General features: G+C 44.5%; 1 protein-coding gene across 1 annotated transcript in view; it reads right to left on the minus strand.

The window, feature by feature from the left end:
- Positions 1 to 19,219, minus strand: part of celsr3 (cadherin, EGF LAG seven-pass G-type receptor 3) — a 208,750-nt gene that overhangs the window by 59,430 nt on the left and 130,101 nt on the right. The window contains 6 exon segments of the mRNA XM_007890243.2: positions 2,535 to 2,718; positions 7,718 to 7,927; positions 9,757 to 9,851; positions 12,213 to 12,314; positions 16,431 to 16,614; positions 17,846 to 17,966. Coding sequence (XP_007888434.2) covers positions 2,535 to 2,718; positions 7,718 to 7,927; positions 9,757 to 9,851; positions 12,213 to 12,314; positions 16,431 to 16,614; positions 17,846 to 17,966 — 896 coding nt within the window.

Genomic DNA, 19,219 nt, shown 5'->3' on the forward strand with positions numbered 1-19,219 from the left:
TTGTTGTAGCTCAAGTAGGCAAGGCAATGAATTTCTAGAATGTATTCAGGACAGTTTTCTGAAACAATATGTTTTAGAACCGACAAGGGAACATGCCATACTAGGTTTGGTGATGCGTAACAAACTGGAATTAGTTAACAATCTGATGATAAGTGACCATACAACAAGAACTTGCATTTATATAGCGCCCTCTACACAGGATAGCATCATGGAGCATTTGACAGTGGCGGAGTCTGACCCCGAGTCAGAGGGAGAAATAAATTAACTACGGTAAATTGGGCTGAACTGTTAATGCGTAAACCCACGGACATGCAGCATTCAAAGAAGAATTTGTTACAATACAAAACCAGTACATACCCTAAAATAGAAAAGCTTGACTTGTGTAGTTCAACAATCATGGTCAGCAAATGAGGTAAGAGGCAGTATCAAACGAAAAGAAAAGTCTTACACTAATGCAAGTAAAAGGGATATCCAGCAGACTGGGAGACTTATAAAAAGCAACAAAGAGATGCAAAGAAAATAAGAGATGCAAAAAGGGAATATGAGAAAAAAATTTCAAAGGACATCAACTGCAACAGTAAAAGTTTTTATAAATATATTAACAGAAAGAGAGCGGTAAAAGGGAATGTGGGCCCATTAAAGAGATGTAGGTGAGACTATAATGGACAATAAGGAAATGGCAGGCTTGTTGAATGAAACATTTTCTTCTGTTTTCACAGTAGAGGAAGAGGACAAAATACCAGCAGTACAAGGATCCACTATGGATCCAAAAATAAGCCGAAGAGAAGTACTAGATGGACTTAATATGAATTTAATGGTAATAGAGAAAATAATGAGACTAAAGATAGGCAAATCTCCAGGACTTGATAGATTCCACCCCAGGGTATGAAAAGAAGTAGGTGAGGAAATTGCAGGTGCTTTAGTCATAATTTTTCAAAGCTCTCTATATTTGGGAATTGTGCCCTTGGAGAATTTTTTTGAGGAGGTCAGTAACATGGTGGATAAGAGAGTGTCTATGGATGTTGTCTCCATGGACTTCCAGAAGGCATTTGATAAGGTTCGTCACAAGAGGTTATTAGCAATAATAAAAGCGCATGAAATCGGAGGTAAACTTGCGACGTAATTTATTGGGAGGCAGGAAACAAAGAGTAGGAATAAAAGGAACATTCTCTGATTGGCGGGACATGATAAGTGATGTTTCCCAGGAGTCTGTATTAGGGATTCTGCTTTTCACCATATATATATATATATATATATATATATAAAATGGCATGGATGAATGAATAGAGTTTAATATCAAAATTTGCAGATGACACAAACTGTAAAGGCACAGTAAATTGTGTAGATGGGAGCAGGAATTTACAAAGGGACTTGGATAGATTAAGTGAGTGAGCAAAACTGTAGCAGATGGAATTCAATGTGGGGAAGTGTGAGGTCATCCACTATGGATTGGATCCAAAAATAGCAAAACAGAATATTTTCTAAATGGTAAGAAACTAAGAATTGTGGAGGAACAAAGGGATTTGGGTGATCACGTACACAAATCACGAAAAACAAGCTCAAAGGTACAACAAGTTATCAAAAAGGCTAATGGGATGTTGGCCTTCATCTCAAGGGGGCTGGATTATAAAGGAGAGGAAATGATGCTTCAACTATATAGAGTCTTGGTCAGACCCCATCTGGAGACTGCGTTCAGTTTTGGGCAGCGCACCTCAGGAAGGATACATTGCCTCTCGAGTGGTGCAATGCAGATTAACCAGTATGATACTAGGGCTAAAAGGGTTAGATTATGAGGACAGGTTGCATAAACTTGGTTTGTATTACCTTGAGTTTAGAAGGTTGAGGGATGATCTGATTGAGATTTTTAAAAAATAATAAAGGATTTGATAGGGCAGATACAGAGAAATATTTCCTCTGGTGAAGGAATCCAGAACAAGGGGGCATAATCTTAACATTAGAGCAAGCCATTTAGGAGTAAAATTAAGAGGCAGTTTTTCACCCAAAGGGTAGTGGAATTCTGGAACTCTCTCCCCCAAAAGGCTGTGGATGCTAGATCCACTCACATCGACAAGACTGAGGTGGATAGATATTTGTTAGGTCAGGGTATTAAGGGACACGGGGCAAGGACTTGAGGTACAGATCAGCCATGATCTTATAGAATGGTGGAACAGGCTGAATGGTCTACTTCTGTTTCTAAATATTATTGGTCATATGCTTCATGGCTTTTTGCGGGAAATTGCAGTGCTCATAATGGCTCTCTGTTCGCCTACAAAACAGGCCTCCTTACATGAAAAGTGCTATTCCAAATAATAACAATAATAATAATCCTTGCATTTGATATAGCGCTGTTCACGTCTTCTAGACGTCTCAAGGCGCTTCACAGAATATGCTGTAAAGTGAATTGACTATATCTGTGGGCGAAACGCGGCAGCCAATTGCGCACAGCAAATGTAAGGATTATTATTATTTGAACCGAAAGTGTAATCCTCCATCTTCCAAACCGCAACACATTGTCAGGTTGAATAGATACTCACTGATATTAGGAGTTACAACGGCTATCGGATTCAGATAGGTCAGTTTCATATTTCCGGCCAGTGTTCCGGCATATTTTTCCAGCTGCTCCATCAAATGAGCGGTCCCTCGATCTGCCTGCTGTAAAATACTCCAGTGGTCCTTGTTTTCAGGATTCAGAGCAGCACTTCCTGTTTTCAGCAGATTCTAGGAATTGTAAATGGAGATTGGGCCTTCATCACTGATAATTGCTTTGTAACCCATAAAACTAATGCAATGTGATCAACACCTAACTCCTTCATATCACATGCTATATTATGTATTTCCAGATCATCGTCCTTTTTTTGACTAAGTCATTTATTTACACCCCATTTACCTGTGATTCAGTATGTGTAGCCCATTCCAAATTCACAAAAAAAAATTATTAATCCAGCTATCCCAAGGCGGCAAGGCAGGAGGGCTGAGGTTCAGGGCTGTGACAGACCACTGATGGACTATGGGAGGTGCACAGTGGATAATGAACAAGTTATGAACAAACATGAACAAGTTACCAGGAACTGCATTGAGACCAAACCACTGGCATTATTTAAGAAATGGATTGATGTTGTAATAGGAAGATGGTTGTGTGGGCCAAAGAGTCTTCATTATCTGAACCATCTGCTATCCTGTGGCTATGCTAAATAAGAGGAACAGAGGAACTGGATTGAGCCTAAATAGCCATTCAGCCTGTTCTGCAAGGTTTTTAGATCATGCTAGATCTTTTAATCACATTTTCTTCTTATTAATCTTACTTCAAATGTATGGTATGTATGGATGTGTTTGTGTGTATGTATGTCTGTCTATCTGTCTGTTATTGGTGTATGTATGAATGTAATGGGTGTATGGTTGTATGGATATATGCATGTGCACATGTGTGTACGTATACATGCATGCGTGCGTGAATATGCATGTATGGGTGGGTATCCTTGTATATGTATGTCTGAATGGGTCTGTTTGTCTCTGTGTGTCTCTCTCTCTCTATCTCCTTTTTAAACATCTCAATTAATCCTGTCTCTTCAGCCTTCTGGAGCTGTGCACTCCATAGTTTCACAACCCTGTGTGAAGAAATGTTTCCTAATCTCACTTCTAACCATTTCCAATTTTAAGATTATATTCAAACCCTTCAAAGGGTTTTGAAGGCATACTGTGCACTCAGTCCCAGGAGTATAAAACTAGTTGTTTGATTTAATCTCCTCGCTTTCGGATAGGTAAATTAAAAAAGTCATTCATTTAATTAAAACCTGATTAATGCTTAAAGTAGCAAACATGTTGAAAGAAATAGTTTGAACAACAACAACAAGATTCCATTTATAGAGCGTCTTTCACGTTGGGAGGACGTCCCAAGACGCTGTACAGTTGGGTCAGGACCCGAGCAGGGGAGAAATGGTCAGGGTGAGGGGAGGGAAGGAAGGGAGCGAGGAGGGGGTAGAGAGTCGAGAGGGGAACTGAATGCACGGTCAAAGAGAAAGGTCTTGAGACCGGCCTTGAAGGAGGAAAGGGAGGAAGCGGCGAAGGCACTGGGGGATGGAGTTCCAGAGCCTAGGGCTGAGAGGCTGAAGGCCCGGCCACCGATGGTAGGGCGGTTGGGGCGGGGGATGTGGAGCAGACCGGAGCCAGAGGAACGAAGGGTACGGGCAGGTAGGTAGGGGGATAGTAGGTTGGAGAGGTAGGAGGGAGCAAGGCCGTGAATGGCCTTGTAGGTGAGGATGAGGATCTTGAATTCGATCCTCTGGGGGATGGGAAGCCAGTGGAGGCGAGCGAGGGTGGGAGTGATGTGGTCCCGAAGTCTGGTGCGGGACAGTACACGAGCTGCAGAGTTTTGAATGACCTGCAGCTTGTGGAGGGAGGTGCCGGGAAGGCCGGCGAGGAGACTTGAACAGGAAGGAGAAGTTGGAGATGGGCCGGTAACTTGATAGCTGCGACGCATCAAGGTAGGGTTTCTTTCAAGGTGGGAGTGATGGTGGCAGTTGATTTTGGATTCAAGGAAATCCAGCATCTCCTCGCAGTGAAGGTTGGAGGAGATGACCTGCGCGGGGTGGCGGGGGGGACGGAGGAGTCGGGATGTGGTCGAAAATAGTAGCCTGGGGTTGTTCTTCGCCTCCAGGATTATCCTGGAGTAGAAGGACGACTTGACCGAGGCTAAAGTGGAGCGGTAGATTTTGAGGAGGTCCAGCCAGATTTGTCGGTGGACCGTTAGGCAAGATTTGACGCAGGTGCGTTCAGCGGCCCGCACCTGTTTCTTCAGTGAGTGGAGGTGGGTGGTGAACCGGGGAGGAGCAAAAGTAGGAGACAGTACGTGAGGTGATGGGGGCAAGAGTGTCGAGTGTGGAGGAGAGGGTGTTGTGGAGGAGGGTAAGAGGAGAAGAGGGGTCAGTGAGGGTTGAAGGCCAGAGGGAGAGGAGTTCAGAGGACTTCAAGGCAGCGGTTAGGGATTGTGGGGGTAACTTCTTCCAGGGGCGGTAGAAGATGGTGGTGGGTCTGGTGGAGATGGGGAGGGGGTGGAGGTGGTGAAGGAGATGAAGTGGTGGTCGGAGACGGCCTTGTCGGTGATAGTGACATCCGAGACACTGAGGCCCCGGGTGATCACCAAATCGAGTGGGTGGCCGTGACTGTGAGTGGGGGAGTTTATGTGTAAGGAGAGGTTGAGTGAGGAGAGCAGGGAAGAGAAGTCTGAGGAGATGGAGCAGGAGGGGGTGAAGTGCAGGTTGAAGTCGCCCAGGATGATGAGGCGATCATAGCAGAGGCAGAGAGATGTAAGAAGTGTCGAAATATCAGAGATGAAGGTGGGAGAGGTTTTAGGGGGCCGCTAGAGGAGGAGGATTTTGAGGGAGAGGAAGGAGGGGTGGGAGAGGGTGAGGTGCTCGAAAGAGGGGAAAGAGCCAGAGGAGTAGGGGGATAGGGCAAGTGGTGTCCTTGAGATAAGGGCTACACCACCGCCACGGCGGTTGGGGCGAGGGATGTGGTGGGAGGTGTAGCCGGGTGGTGTGGCCTCCGTGAGGGGGAAGGTGTCGCCTGGGGTGAGCCAGGTTTCTGTTAAGGCCATGATGTCAACGCTCTCATCAAGGATGAGATCGTTGATGACCAGGGCCTTGTTACAGAGGGAGCGGACGTTTTGTAGTCTAACGTGGAGGGAGCGGTTGACAGAAGGGTTTGTGGGAGGGGAGGGGGGTCCAGGTTGTGAGGCAGGGGTGGGGGAAATGGGGATGAGGGAGGAGAGGTTGGTTCCCCGGGTCTGTGTCCGGGGTGGCTGGCGAGTGTGGTGGGGAATGGGGCAGTCGGTGTAGCTGCTGCTGGACAGCCAACGCCGAGTGCCACGGTGAGCCCGGCCGGCGGAGGATTCCGAGGCTGGAACAGAGGGAGGTTGTGGGAGGGTCAAGTGGGGATAGAAGGCGAGAGGGATGGAGAGAGAGGAGGACAGAGCGGGAGAGATGCAGAGGGGGGAGGAGGGGGGTAGAGAGGAGGGAGGGAGGGGGTGAGGAGGCTTGGGTCAAAGCATCAGCCATAGTGCACACGCGGGGACCGGGAGCGAGCGGTCAGGTGGATGGCATTATCCCATAGGCTGGGGCAGCCAACCCAACAGGACCATGGTGGGCTCTGATGTGAGCCCTGGGGGGTGGGGGGCGCAGAGGTTTTTTTTTTTTTTGCGCGCACACACTCCTGAAAACTAAACTATGACGTCAGGGGTTCCCCCGCTCCGCCCCCACCCGTTCCCTCCTCAGCCCCACTAGCTGCACTCCCTGCCACCTCGAGCTTAAATACCTGGGTAGGTAGGCCCAGGCTCCTCCCCGCGCTGTCCTGCTGCCGCTCCCCGTGTGAAGGTTATTAAAATCAAACATCATTTATATGATCACATGTTTTCTGGAACCCCAGCAAGACCGAGGCCCTCCTGATCGGCTCGCACCAGCGCCTCCGCACTTCGGGCACTGGCAACATCAGCCTCCACGGTTGCACACTCAATCTCACTCAGCCAGTCAGGAACCTGGGTGACTTGTTTGACCCTGAACTGTCCTTTCTCACCCACATCCGCGCCATGATGGGCACTGCTTACCACCACCTCTGCAACATTGCCAGACTCCGCCACTGCCTCACTCCTCAGGCTGCCGAAACCCTTATCCACACATTCATCACATCAAGACTCGAGTACAGAAACTCCCTCCTCATCGGCCTTCCCAACTCTTCCCTTCACAGGCTGCAGATCATCCAAAACTCTGCAGCTCGTGTACTCTCACGCACCAGGCTCCGACCCTCATCACTCCCCAACTCCACTGGCTCCCCATCCCCCAGAGGATCGAGTTCAACATCCTCGTCCTCATTTTCAAGGCCATCCATGGCCTTTCCATCTCCTACCTCTCTGACCTGCTGACTCCCTACCAACCTGCCCGCTCCCTCCATTCAGTGGGGTCCGGTCTGCTCCATGTCTCCCACCCGACCTGCCCTACCATCGATGGCCGGGCTTTCAGCCTCTTTGCCCGCAACTCTGGAACTCCATCCCACAGTCCCTTCACCTCGCTTCTTCCCTTGCATCCTTCAAGGCCGGTCTCAAGACCCTTCTCTTCGATCGTGCCTTCGGTCACCCTCCCACCTCTCTGCCTTCCCTCATCCCTACAACCCTCCCCCATACTTGGGTCCCGACACCTGACTATTCAGTGCATTGGGAATGTCCTCCCGACGTGAAAGGCACTCTATAACTGTAATGTTGCTGTTGTTGTTCAGGTGACATTGCTTCATGGCTCCAATTGGGAATGATCAGGATTGGCAACTGATTTCCATAATGAGCACCAAATAAGAGGAACTGATGGTCTCTCTCTGACATGCGCACAGGAGCTGAGACACACACAGAAATATACAGAACTGCATGGGACTGAAGTGTCTTTTTTAAAAAAAATACTGCCAACTTTTCTTCCTTCATGTTCTCATGATGATGTTTGAATCCTTTATTCTTTGTCATGCAGTTCTGTGAGTCACTCATCCAAAGGCCATTATTTATGTGTGAGTCTTGACAGTGAGTGTTGACAGGATATTTGACAGCATCCCAAACCCACTCACACTTTGATCCACTGTGCACTATTTATGCACATCAGTTGGCATACACGTACACAAACAGAATGAGACATTAGTGAATTGCTTTTTTTAACCCTGTATGTACCATACACCTATCAGCTCTTACCTCTGTAAAGTGGATATCCTGTGTCGCTGTCAAGTTAAACCCACGTTGTATGCACTCAAACTCCAGCATCTTTAGGAGAAGGTGATATGTGATGTGGATGTCATTTCCAAAGTAGTGATCCATCTGCTCAGTGATGGTTCGCAAATTGCGCACAAGCTTCTTTGCCTCAATAGTGTTCAGTTCAGTTTTGTTCCTTTCCAGTCTTTCCAGCTTTTAACAGAAACACAAAGGGAGGCTATACCACTGATATGTATGGATTAAATTGTTCTTGACTCGGTGGACAACTGTTGGAAGTCATGTCATCAAGTCATCAACAGCCTTGACTATTTGACCTTGTCTTCCCTATTGGCCAAGGCTTGGCAGTTCTCATCACTCTACTACATAAATACTCTCCACTGCAAAGCACATTGTTTCATGGGAGAAGACTATCCATGTAAAGCAATGTAAGGCAGTCTCAACACACTGATTAAAACGTACAGAACTACTAGGGGGCAAAATACAGCAAATACCAATGATTATTAATTAACTGTAAATCATTGATCCCTATTGTCTCAGATAGTAAATCTGCAGTGTGAAATAAGTGAGTGAATTGGTTTGAATTGTGCTGAGTTGGCAGTTGGAACTACAGTGGCCTGGTTTATGGAGGTGATAATCATCCCAGCTTTTTGCTCCTGATTGCTATTAAATTACCCTGTGGTAAAGTGTGTACAGGATTGGACTTGATGTGATGCTTCCTGCATTTCTGGTCTGGGAATACATACGAATGATTACAAACGCAAAAGGGCTTCAGTCATTAACAGAAAATACTTGTCATATTGGATTTAGTGAATAATATCTATTCAGAAATCCACAGTATCTGTGTTTATAAACCTCCACAGTATCTGTGTTTATAAACCACTGTAATACCTCTTCAATCATGTTTATGTATGCAATGGCTTTCATAGGCTTCCAAAGGTGTTTATATTACAGAGTCACTTTAACTTGAGTTTCCCTGCAATATCGTGGGCTGAAATTCCTTGTGTTCACACAATCATGGTGAGGGAAGATTCAAGCTCAAATCTGATGGTTAAATATCTTGGCAATATTCACAATGAACCAGGAGAGCGACCAGCCAATGGAATCTACAGCAGCACAAGGCAGCTCTAAGGTGTGAAGCAGAAAAGTGGGCTCCATAGAACCTAATGGTACAATAACTGCAGCACACCAACTGTAATTGAGTTTCCATTCCAATTGCACACGTTCCCCAATGTTTAATGGTACAAATAATCCAGTGAATACAAATCAAGTGGCAGCCAGCACCACTTAATTTGAGAATTTACATTTTGAGAAAACCAAATATTTATCTCAGAGCTGCTTTTTGAAATCCATCAGCATCACTCTAAGATTTAGGTGTCAGGCTAGCTCAGTTGGTAGCTAGCCTCTCACATCGGGATTTGAGTTGAGAGGCTGACACATCAGTGAATATTGGGAAGGAGATGTACAATGTCAGTGATACTGTCCTTTAGATGAGATGTTTGATCAAAGTCTTGTCTGCCTATCCAATCCCATGAAAAGAGCAGTTTCTCTCGGTGTCCTGGCCAATAATCCGAAAGGGTAAATTGGTCAATCACCTCATGGGTGCTTATGGGCAAAGTGTTGCCAAATAGGTCTCCAAAAGTAGTCACTACACTTAACAGTAATTACTATAAAACTCTTTTGAGACATTTTGAGTGATAAGATGCTCTAGTACAAGTTTGTTAAATTTAAGTTTCATATAAACATGCCTAATTAACCAACTGCAGAGGTTCCAGTTGACAGAGGTTTTTATATCAGTCTGTTCAATTTCCAGGTATTGACTATTTGACCTTGTCTTCCCTCAAACATTGATTGTCAGTTCAAGTTCAAATGATTCACTATTCAGATCGCAGGATGAACAACAATAACAATGTTGCTGCACGTTTACCTGTAAGCCATTTGGAGTCTATTACCAGGAAATTCAATGTTCAGCACAGTTTTAGAGGTTTAAACACACAGCTAAGGTAGTCCTGCTGAATACTTACTGTCTCTGCCAGCTGGGTGAATAGTGGAGACGTACAGTTAAAGAGATCAGGTTCCAACCAGCCGTGTTCCTCATCACAGTGTCGAATCACAGTCCCTGAAAATAGACAAAATTCAAAATGCAACATAGATACTGGACACAAAGAGAGACAGAAAGAGTGAGAGAGAAAAAAATATTAAAACAATGACCCTACCAAGCCAAGCAAAACATTCCAGCAGTGAGTAGAGTAGCTAAGTTAGGTACAGAAGTGTCTCCATCAGTGAGCTTCTCCAAAATCTACAATAAATACTTACTGAAGATTGAATAAGAAGAGCTTCTTGAAGTACTCAGCATCCGTAACAGAGCAATGAACACGGAAAAGGGAGATTAAAGGATGTTGACCAAAGTACAGTTGAATGTTTTAAAGAGTGTTGTAAAAGCGGGAGAGAAGTTTTGTAAAAGTTCTATTGGACAGGAGCATTAATTATTGTAAAGAGCGTTTCTGATGAGGAGCCTAGTTTAAAAGTATATTGAACAAGATGTCCAAAAAGGAGTAATCTGCATGAGTACGGGGAAGGCAGGTAAATAGGATTAATGAATTACTCCTTTAAAGAGCCAGCACATACATCATGGGCCGGATGACCTTCTGTGCTGTCAATTTCTGTCCAAAAACATATGCATAAAGAGCAAGAAAGAATAACCACAAAATGGGGAACAAGAAAGGAAATTGTTAGACAAAAAGAAGCAGAGTGAGAGTGACAACAATAATTTACATTTATATAGCGCCTTTTACATTGGGAGGATGCCTCAAAGAGCTTCACACAGCTAACTGGGAGGCCTAACTAGCACTTATTTTGAACATAAAACGTTCCACTGTGGTATATCTACACCACAGCCTAGTTACAGAGACTGATCAACTATGGCTTCAATTTTGCTGTCATCACCGCTAAGTTAATATTTTATGCTTAAGTCTGAATTTGTGAAAGTTTACCCTAAGTGAAGCATTTTTGTTGTTGTGGATAAACCATGCTGATTAACATGGAGACACCCTTATACAGATAGCCAGGAAATGAAACAGCACATGGACGATGTGACATCTTAAAGCTTCTTAAAGGGACAGGCTCCTTTTTCATTTATTTTCGCTGTGTTCCAGGCCAAAATGGTGAAGTTAATTCAGGGGTAGTTATACAAACATAGGAACAGGAGCCCCTCAAGTCTGTTCTGACGTTCAGCCCTTCGAGCCTGTTCCGCCATTGTATAAGACCATGGCTTATCTGTACCTCAACTCCAATTACTTGCCTTTGCCTCATACTCCTTGATACCCTGACCTAACAAATATCTATCCACCTCAGTCTTGAAAACTTCAACGGATCCAGCATCCACAGCCTTTTGGGGGGAGAGTTCCAGATTTCCATTAATCTTTGGGTGAAAAAGTACCTCCTAATTTCACGTGAAAAGCCCTATATCAATTGCAAGGATTATTATTATTATTATTATTACTATACCCCTTCTACACTACTACTGTCTGGAGGTCTGTAGACAACTCCCACTCCCTCCTTTGCTGTTCCTTAATTCTATCCATAATGTTTCCACGGCCTGATCACCCTTACTAAAATCCATTCTTTCTACTACTGTAATTGTGTCTTTTATCAATACTGCTTCTCCTCCTCCTTTCCCAATTTCCCTGTCGTTTCTGAAGATCTTATAGCCTGGAATATTTAGCTCCCAGTCATGCCCAGCTTGTAGCCAGGTCTCCTTAATGGCTACTACATCACAAGCTTTAAGATGAATTGGTGCTTCTAACTCACTTGTTTTATTTCTTATGCTACATTGTGTAAAGAGACACTTATTCAGGTAACTGTCCTCACCCTCCCCATACGCCCTGACGGTCTTTGTCACACTTTTTGTGTTTACCTCCTTTAACCCTTTTTCTTCTTGGCATATTTATGTTTCCTTTATCACTTTTTGGGACATCCTCCTGATGTGAAAGGTGCGATACAAATGTAATTTTGCTTATTTGTTGTTTTGAACTCTGACCTTTGCTCTTATCTCTTATTATTCTTATCTTTGGTTTACTGTTAACTCTACGTGAACCCTCTCCCCCCCCCCCCCATTACTGGTTTAAATCCCTTTCTACAGTTTATCCTTTCCGCTAGGACCTTGGTCCCAGCATAGTTCAATTGTAGCCCAATACAGCAATAAAGCTCCTTCCTTTTGTATTTCTGCAGATGGGAAGAAAACCTTGTGTTTTGAGGCTTTTTACATCTTTTGAAAATGATTGTTGCTGAGTTGAAAAATTAGCAAAGAACTCTTGGATGCCATCAACCCAACATAAGAGATAATTGCTTGTCAGGTCTCAGTTTAAATGTACAATGTTCTGCCAATTATAATCCATTTGTGAAACTGACTGAATTGGCCATTGGATTATTTTGCCTGAAAAGTTAAAAACTAGTAATAAATAAGACAGGTAACACTCACCTAGAGAACCTTTGGGACACGGCACAACAGCTGGGAGACCAAATTTAGTCCGGGGCCACCAAACACCAGCCCTAAGTGATCTGGGGCATCGATCGTATAGTACTACAAAAGAGTGATAGGATGAAAGGCATTAAATTTATGAAAGAAAATATTTCCTTAACTCATTTGTTACTTGCTGCTGTCACATTGTTACCTCACACAACCCATAATCACTCAACATAGGAATAATAATGACGCCAACTGATCTTTAGCTGCCGCTGCAGCAGTATGCACTCTCCACCTCTCAAAGCCAGTCAGGAACCTCGGCGTTTTGTTCGACCCTGAGCTGTCCTTTCTCCCTCACATCCGCACCACAACTGGCACTGCCTTCCATCACCTCCGGAACATCACCAGACTACGGCACTACCTCACCCCTCACGCTGCTGAAACCCTGGTCCATGCCTTTATCACCTCAAGGCTGGACTATGGGAACTCTCTCCTCGCCGGCCTTCCCGGCCCTCCCTCCACACTGCAGGTCATTCAGAACTCTGCAGCTCGTGTACTGTCCCGCACCAGACTTCGGGACCACATCACTCCCACCCTCGCTCACCTCCACTGGCTCCCCATCCCCCAGAGGATCGAATTCAAGATCCTCATCCTCACCTACAAGGCCATTCGCTCCCTCCTACCTCTCCGACCTACTATCCCCCTACCTATCTGCCCGTACCCTCCGTTCCTCTGGCTCCAGTCTGCTCCACATCCCCCGCCCCAACCGCCCTACCATCGGTGGCCGGGCCTTCAGCCTCTCAGCCCCGAGGCTCTGGAACTCTATCCCCCAGTGCCTTCGCCGCCTCCTCCCTTTCCTCCTTCAAGGTCGGTCTCAAGACCTTTCTCTTTGACCGTGCCTTCAGCTCCCCTCTCGACTCTCTACCCTCTTCTCGCCCCCTCCCTTCCCTCCCCTCACCCCGACCATTTCCCCCCTGCTCGGGTCCTGACCCATCTGTACAGCGCCTTGGGACGTCCTCCCAACGTGAAAGGCGCTCTATAAATGGAATCCTGTTGTTGTTGTTGTATGCTTTTTGAATTGATGCCATTAGCAGTAAACAAGGCAATGAGAAAACAAGTAATATTTAGACATCAGGTAATGCTATCCTACTATTTCCAATCTCTATTATCTCTATTTTCTTGCTTCCAGTAAGACACTACTAGATTGTAAAATTGGGTTTTTAAAAAAGAAAGATGTGCACATTTGCTCATTTTTAAAATCCCAAACTCTGAGAATAGGAGTACCATTTATTTTGTGTATTGACATCTGAATTTCAGAAAATCAGTTGATATCCAGGAAAACATTAACAGGAAAAAACACTCGAATTTCCTGCTAATTAGCCATTAAACTCCATGACTGTTTTCTGGTGAAATTCCTGGGTATAATTCCTGACTTTGCTGAATATCAGGCAGCTTTTCTCACAATCTTTTTTCCTCAGGTTCTCTACTATCATTTTGGGAAGTGGCGAGGGGTGGTGGGGAGAAAATTATCCTAAAGTTCTTCACATAGGCAAAATAAGCAATTGTACTGCCAACCATTCGGAGGAAACATTCATACAAGTTCAACCTTAAAGCATTTGCTACGTTTTCATTCCAGTAGCTGCCTCAGCGACTGTACAGTCACTGGCAGACCTGCAGTATGAAAGTGGGATACGATAGATGGCAGGATTTTCATGGTTCCTTTGTAACCACAATAAAAGATTACAAACTAATGTTCTAAAATCAACACTTTCTCGAAAATACTGCTTGTTTGCAAATTGGTTACTGTTTTGCCGACAAACACCAACAAAATTATATTTGTATAGCGCCTTTCACGTCGGGAGGACATCCCAAGGCGTTGGACAGTCAGTGTTTCGGACCCGAGCTGGGGGTCGGAATTGGGGAAGTTGGAGGGCAGGGGGGAAGCAGGGTGATTGAAAGCACGGTCGAAGAGAAGGGTCTTGAGATGGGTCTTGAAGGAGGCAAGGGAGGGGGCGAGGCAGAGGAACTGCGGGATGGAGTTCCAGAGGGTGGGGGCAGAGTGGAAGAAGGCCCGCCCGCCAGTGGGACACCTGAAGCAAGCCAACTACACTTAACAGTATATCCTGTAAAGCACTTTGAAATGTCCTCCCAAGGTTAAAGATGCTATATCAAATGCAAGGATTATTGTTATGAAAGTAGAGAGCAAGGGTAAAAGTAAACGTTATTATTAATAACTGCAGGCCTTATTTGCGATCATACCAAACGTGATTAAAAACTTTTCTTTCATTTTCTCTTTCTCCACTTCATCTCCACAAATGTTTTCTCCTTTAGCCCTCGCACCGTCTTGTGCAATGTTCTTCAGGGCTCTGTCCTTGGTCCCTTCCTCTTCAATATCTATATGCTCTCTCTTGGTGACATCATCTGAAGACATGGGGTCAATTTCCACATGTATGCGGATGACAACCAACTCTATCTCTTTGCCTCCACCCTCAACTCCAGGACCCTTGCTGTCCTGACAGAATGTCTGTCGGACATCAAGTTGTGGATGAGAGCTAACTTTCTTCAGTTGAAGGTCAACAAGACCGAGGCTCTCCTGATGCTCCCATGTACTGTCCCATCCCAGCAGGCAGCCCACAACTCCAGATATCTTGAGTTCCCAATCTCAGCAAAAGTTAGAAAATAAATCTTTACAATGGGAAGAAGTAGAATTTTTTTCCATAAACTGCGGTTTAAGAGCCCATGTGTTATTCTGAAAAGGAATTAAAATAGAAGAGTATAAAAACGTCTGGGAGTGAGTGGAATTAGATTAGGTGGTTCATGTGGAGAAAACACCAGGCCATGGCAGACTTGGACGGAATGGCCTGTTTTTGTGTCATTCATTTTGGTTACAGTAACACATACACTAATATTGTATACTTATACACTGTCCAAAAAGAACCAGATAATGTGGCTTCTGGAGGCTCACAAACATGGTGTTATCATGAGTACTCACCAACCAGTTAGGAACCTAGGTGTCTTGTTCAACCCTCAACTGTCTTTTCTTCCCCACATCCAAGCCATGACCCGCTCTGCCTTCCCTCACCTCCGTAACATCGCCCGACTCCACCAATACCTCATCCCTCAGGCCACCGAAACTCTTGTTCATGCCTTCACCACCTCCAGGCTTGACTATGCAAATGCCCTACTTGTCGGCCTTCCCAACTCCTCCCTCCACAGGCTGCAGATAATCCAGAACTCTGCAGGCCGTGTCCTCTCCCGCATCAAACTCTGTGACTCCATCTCCCCCATTCTCGCCCGACTCCACTGACTCCCTATCCTTCAGAGGATCCAGTTCAAGTTCCTGGTCCTCATCTACAAAGCCCTCCATGGCCTCGCCCCACCCTACCTCTGCGACCTCCTAACCTCCTACCAATCTGCCCGCTCCCTCTGCTCAGCCGGCTCTGGCCTGCCCCATGTCCCCCGACCCACCCGCCTCACCATTGGCGGGAGAGCCTTCAGCCACTTTGCCCCCAACCTCTGGAATTCCATCCCCCAATCACTCCGCCTCACCCACTCCTTAGCCTCTTTAAGTCCCGCCTCTTCGACCATGCCATTGGTCAGCCCCCTTCCCCTCCCTTCTCCCTCCCTGACCCAAGCTCGGGTCTTAAATGCTGTACACTGTTCAGCGCCTCCCGACTTGAAAGGTGCTATACAAATGTAATCTTGTTGTTGTTTAGTCCAATAACATGGGGTTTAGATACTTCTGATAACATTTTGAAAAATGAATATAGATAATGCATTTCTGCAATCAATTTATCACTTTGACACATTCTTTTACATGTATAGACTTGCAGAGATATAAACTGATTTTCCATTAGTGTCAATGGCACACCTTTTCAAGGAAGTCAGACACCTCAGGCTTCAGTCACTAAGAAGCTGGTCAACGTTTATCTTCTTTTTTTGTACCTCTTGAACTGTCAATTCCTTTTCTTTACATTAAATCATTTTATCTCAATCAGATCATTTTAACCTCTGCTCTAAGGAATACATCCCCAGTCTATCCAGCCTCTCATTATAGTTAAATCAAACCTACTATGTTAATTATTAATATTGCACAAAAGGTCTTAAAATCAAATCATTGATACTTTAAGCTTAATACTTTAAGCCTCCAATAATTAATTGGAAACATTGCAATGTTGCCTCCTTTGTCTTCTATAAACTGGCTATTCTGTTTCTCGTCGGCACAACTCTTACCTTCACACCCATTGGGTGTGACCTCTGCAAAAGGGTTATCGCATTGGTTGCATTGGCGACCAATCACTCCTGGTCTACAGTGGCACTGGCCCATTTCTTGATCACACGACCTGGAAAATGAGCCAACGGGATAGCAGTCACATGGCAGGCAGGCATCGCTTCCAACAGGATGGTAGTGGAACTCCTGGAGAGAACAAAACATCAACTGGTAAATTTTGACTAGAAATGCGAGGTTTTGAACAAAAAGAGCTCCCTTGTGTGTCAGCAACGTATTTGTCTGTGAGAACAGTTACAAAACAAAGCTACACAAGACTGGTGAATACCATGAGACTAATAATCCACAATTTTGAGAGATTTGAAAAATTGCAAAAGTGACATCAACAACAACTAAGCCATAGTTGCCGTTTCCATATTTTTGTCCTTTGTAGTCCTTTGCCAAACAACTGCTACACAGATACTTTGCCACCATATATGACTGAAAAGAAGCCTTTCTGTGACTTTGTGTGTGTGTGTTTTGTGTTGGAGAGGGTGGGGGGGTCAAGAGTCAGATTGACTTTATTGCCGGCATGGGAGTTATGCCATTGCATGGACTCAAATATTTTAAAGCAGGTGGCCTTTTTTAAATTACTAAGTAACATTTTAATTACTTAGGTACTTTGCTGACTTAATTGTTGAAGCACTTTTGTGTTAATGTTGAAGCACTTTTGTGTTAATGCTGACCCAGTTTGTAATTTGATAACTCAAAAATGATGCCCCTTCTGCACGATGTGTACATGAACACAATCTATTTTAGGGCAATATCTCTATTTTAACCCAGAAAACAACTGTATTGGTGCGTCTCTTCCCAATTAAGTCCTGTTAGACTTGCAGAGAACAGTTACTGAGCATTGATTACTTCAGAAATGCGAAATGAGAAGTTGAGTGGTGATTTTATTTAAATCTGGCAGATCTAGATCCTAAAAGGTAGACAAGCTGGACTCTAAACTACAAAACCTTAATGTGGTCAAGAGGTCCACGAACACGATCTGAAACACAGAGGACAAGTGAATGCACAGGGTGAATGACATGTGGAACATTTGGACTGGAGAGGTGATAGAGGCCGATAGTTTGGGAAGTTTCAAGAGCGAAGTGGATACATTTATGTTAGCAAAACAGATTGTAGGGTATGTGATCCCTGGGAGAGATGGGATTTGAAAATGGGATCAGCCAGATGTAATCTTTTCTAATACTGCACATCCCTGTTGTTGTTGGATGTATTAAAGGTAGACAATATTACACAACCACAAAGCGGCATTATATTTAGTCTTTTTGTGATACTGGATGTCACTTAGCTTCACATTCCCACAGTTAACTCAGATATTCCTAGGCGGGACATAACAGATCTCATTTTCTCATGATGATCTTCTCAGACCTACCTTACAGAGGCATTGTCCATTTGTCTTGTTGCAGTCAGGATCGAATCCTTTATTGACATCGCAGTTACAAGGTCCACATGTTGGATTTCCCCACCAGCCTTTGGGGCACTGCTGGTCAATTCTAATTTAGAAGTTTAGCAGAAAACCAGAGTTTATTGCAAAGCTGATAATTTACTGTGAAAATAATCTAATATTTCTTTATTGTTTTAAAGTTCTCTGTTTGGAGCTGCAGCAAAACCTGTGCAATGAAAGGATGTATGTTCACATCTGCCAACCTCGTCACAGTGACACAGTCTCCAGAGAACAGAACAGAAGCTGTAGACCAAAAGGGAAATTCAAGCCAGCGGATTATCCCTGAGTCACTCAAGAAAACAGAAAAAGGAGGCTATGCTAAATTTCAGGTTCAAAATACAGAAGATAATCAAATAGAATATAGAAAATACAGAGGAAAACTGAAAAGGAAATGAGACAGGCAAAGAGATTGTGTGAGAAATTATAGTCTCCAGAAGTTTCTCCACTACTGACGCTGGGCTGACTGGCCTGTAGTTCCCGGGTTTATTCTTCTACCTCTTTTTGTACAGGGGAGTACAATTTGCACAGTCCTCTGGCATCATCCTGAACCGAACACAGTACGGTCCCTAGCTGAGGCCTAACAGGGAACCTATTAACATTAAAGGGAACCCTAAGGTGTTTTGTAAGCATATAAAGAATAAAAGGTTAGTCAAAGGTAGGGTGGGGCCAATTAGGGACCAAAGAGAAAATCTTCTTGTGGAGGCAGTACATGGCTGATGTACTGAACTAAGTATTTTACATCTGTTTTTACAAAAGAAGAGCAGGCAATGCCACAGTATCAGAGGATACAGTAGAGAAATTGGATAGGTTAAGAATAAACAGAGAGGAGGTACTAAAAAGGTTGACGGTGCTCAAGGAAGATAAGTCACCCGGTCCGAATGGGATGCATTCTAGGTTACTGAGGGAAGTAAGGTGAAAATAGCAGAGGCTCTAGCCATAATGTTTCAATCCTCCTTGGACATCGGGATGGTGCCAGAGGACCGGAGGGTTGCAAATGTTACTCCCCTGTACAAAAAGGGGCAGAAGGATAAACCCGGGAACTACAGGCCAGTCAGCCAGTCAGTAGTGGAGAAGCTTCTAGAGAGTATAATCCGGGACAATTTTCACTTAAAAAAAATGGATTAATAAAGGACAGCCAACATGGATTTGTTAAAGGCAAATCATGTTTAACAAACCTGATAGAATTTTTTGATGAAGTAACAGAGAGGGTGGATGAATGTGGACAGTGGCAGCGGATACAGAACTGGCTGGCGGAAAGCAGAGAGTGGTGGTGAACAGTTGTTTTTCTGACAGGAGGGAAGT

Source organism: Callorhinchus milii, unplaced genomic scaffold (genome assembly GCF_018977255.1).
Source record: "Callorhinchus milii isolate IMCB2004 unplaced genomic scaffold, IMCB_Cmil_1.0 Scaffold12, whole genome shotgun sequence".
NCBI classification, from domain to species: domain Eukaryota; kingdom Metazoa; phylum Chordata; class Chondrichthyes; order Chimaeriformes; family Callorhinchidae; genus Callorhinchus; species Callorhinchus milii.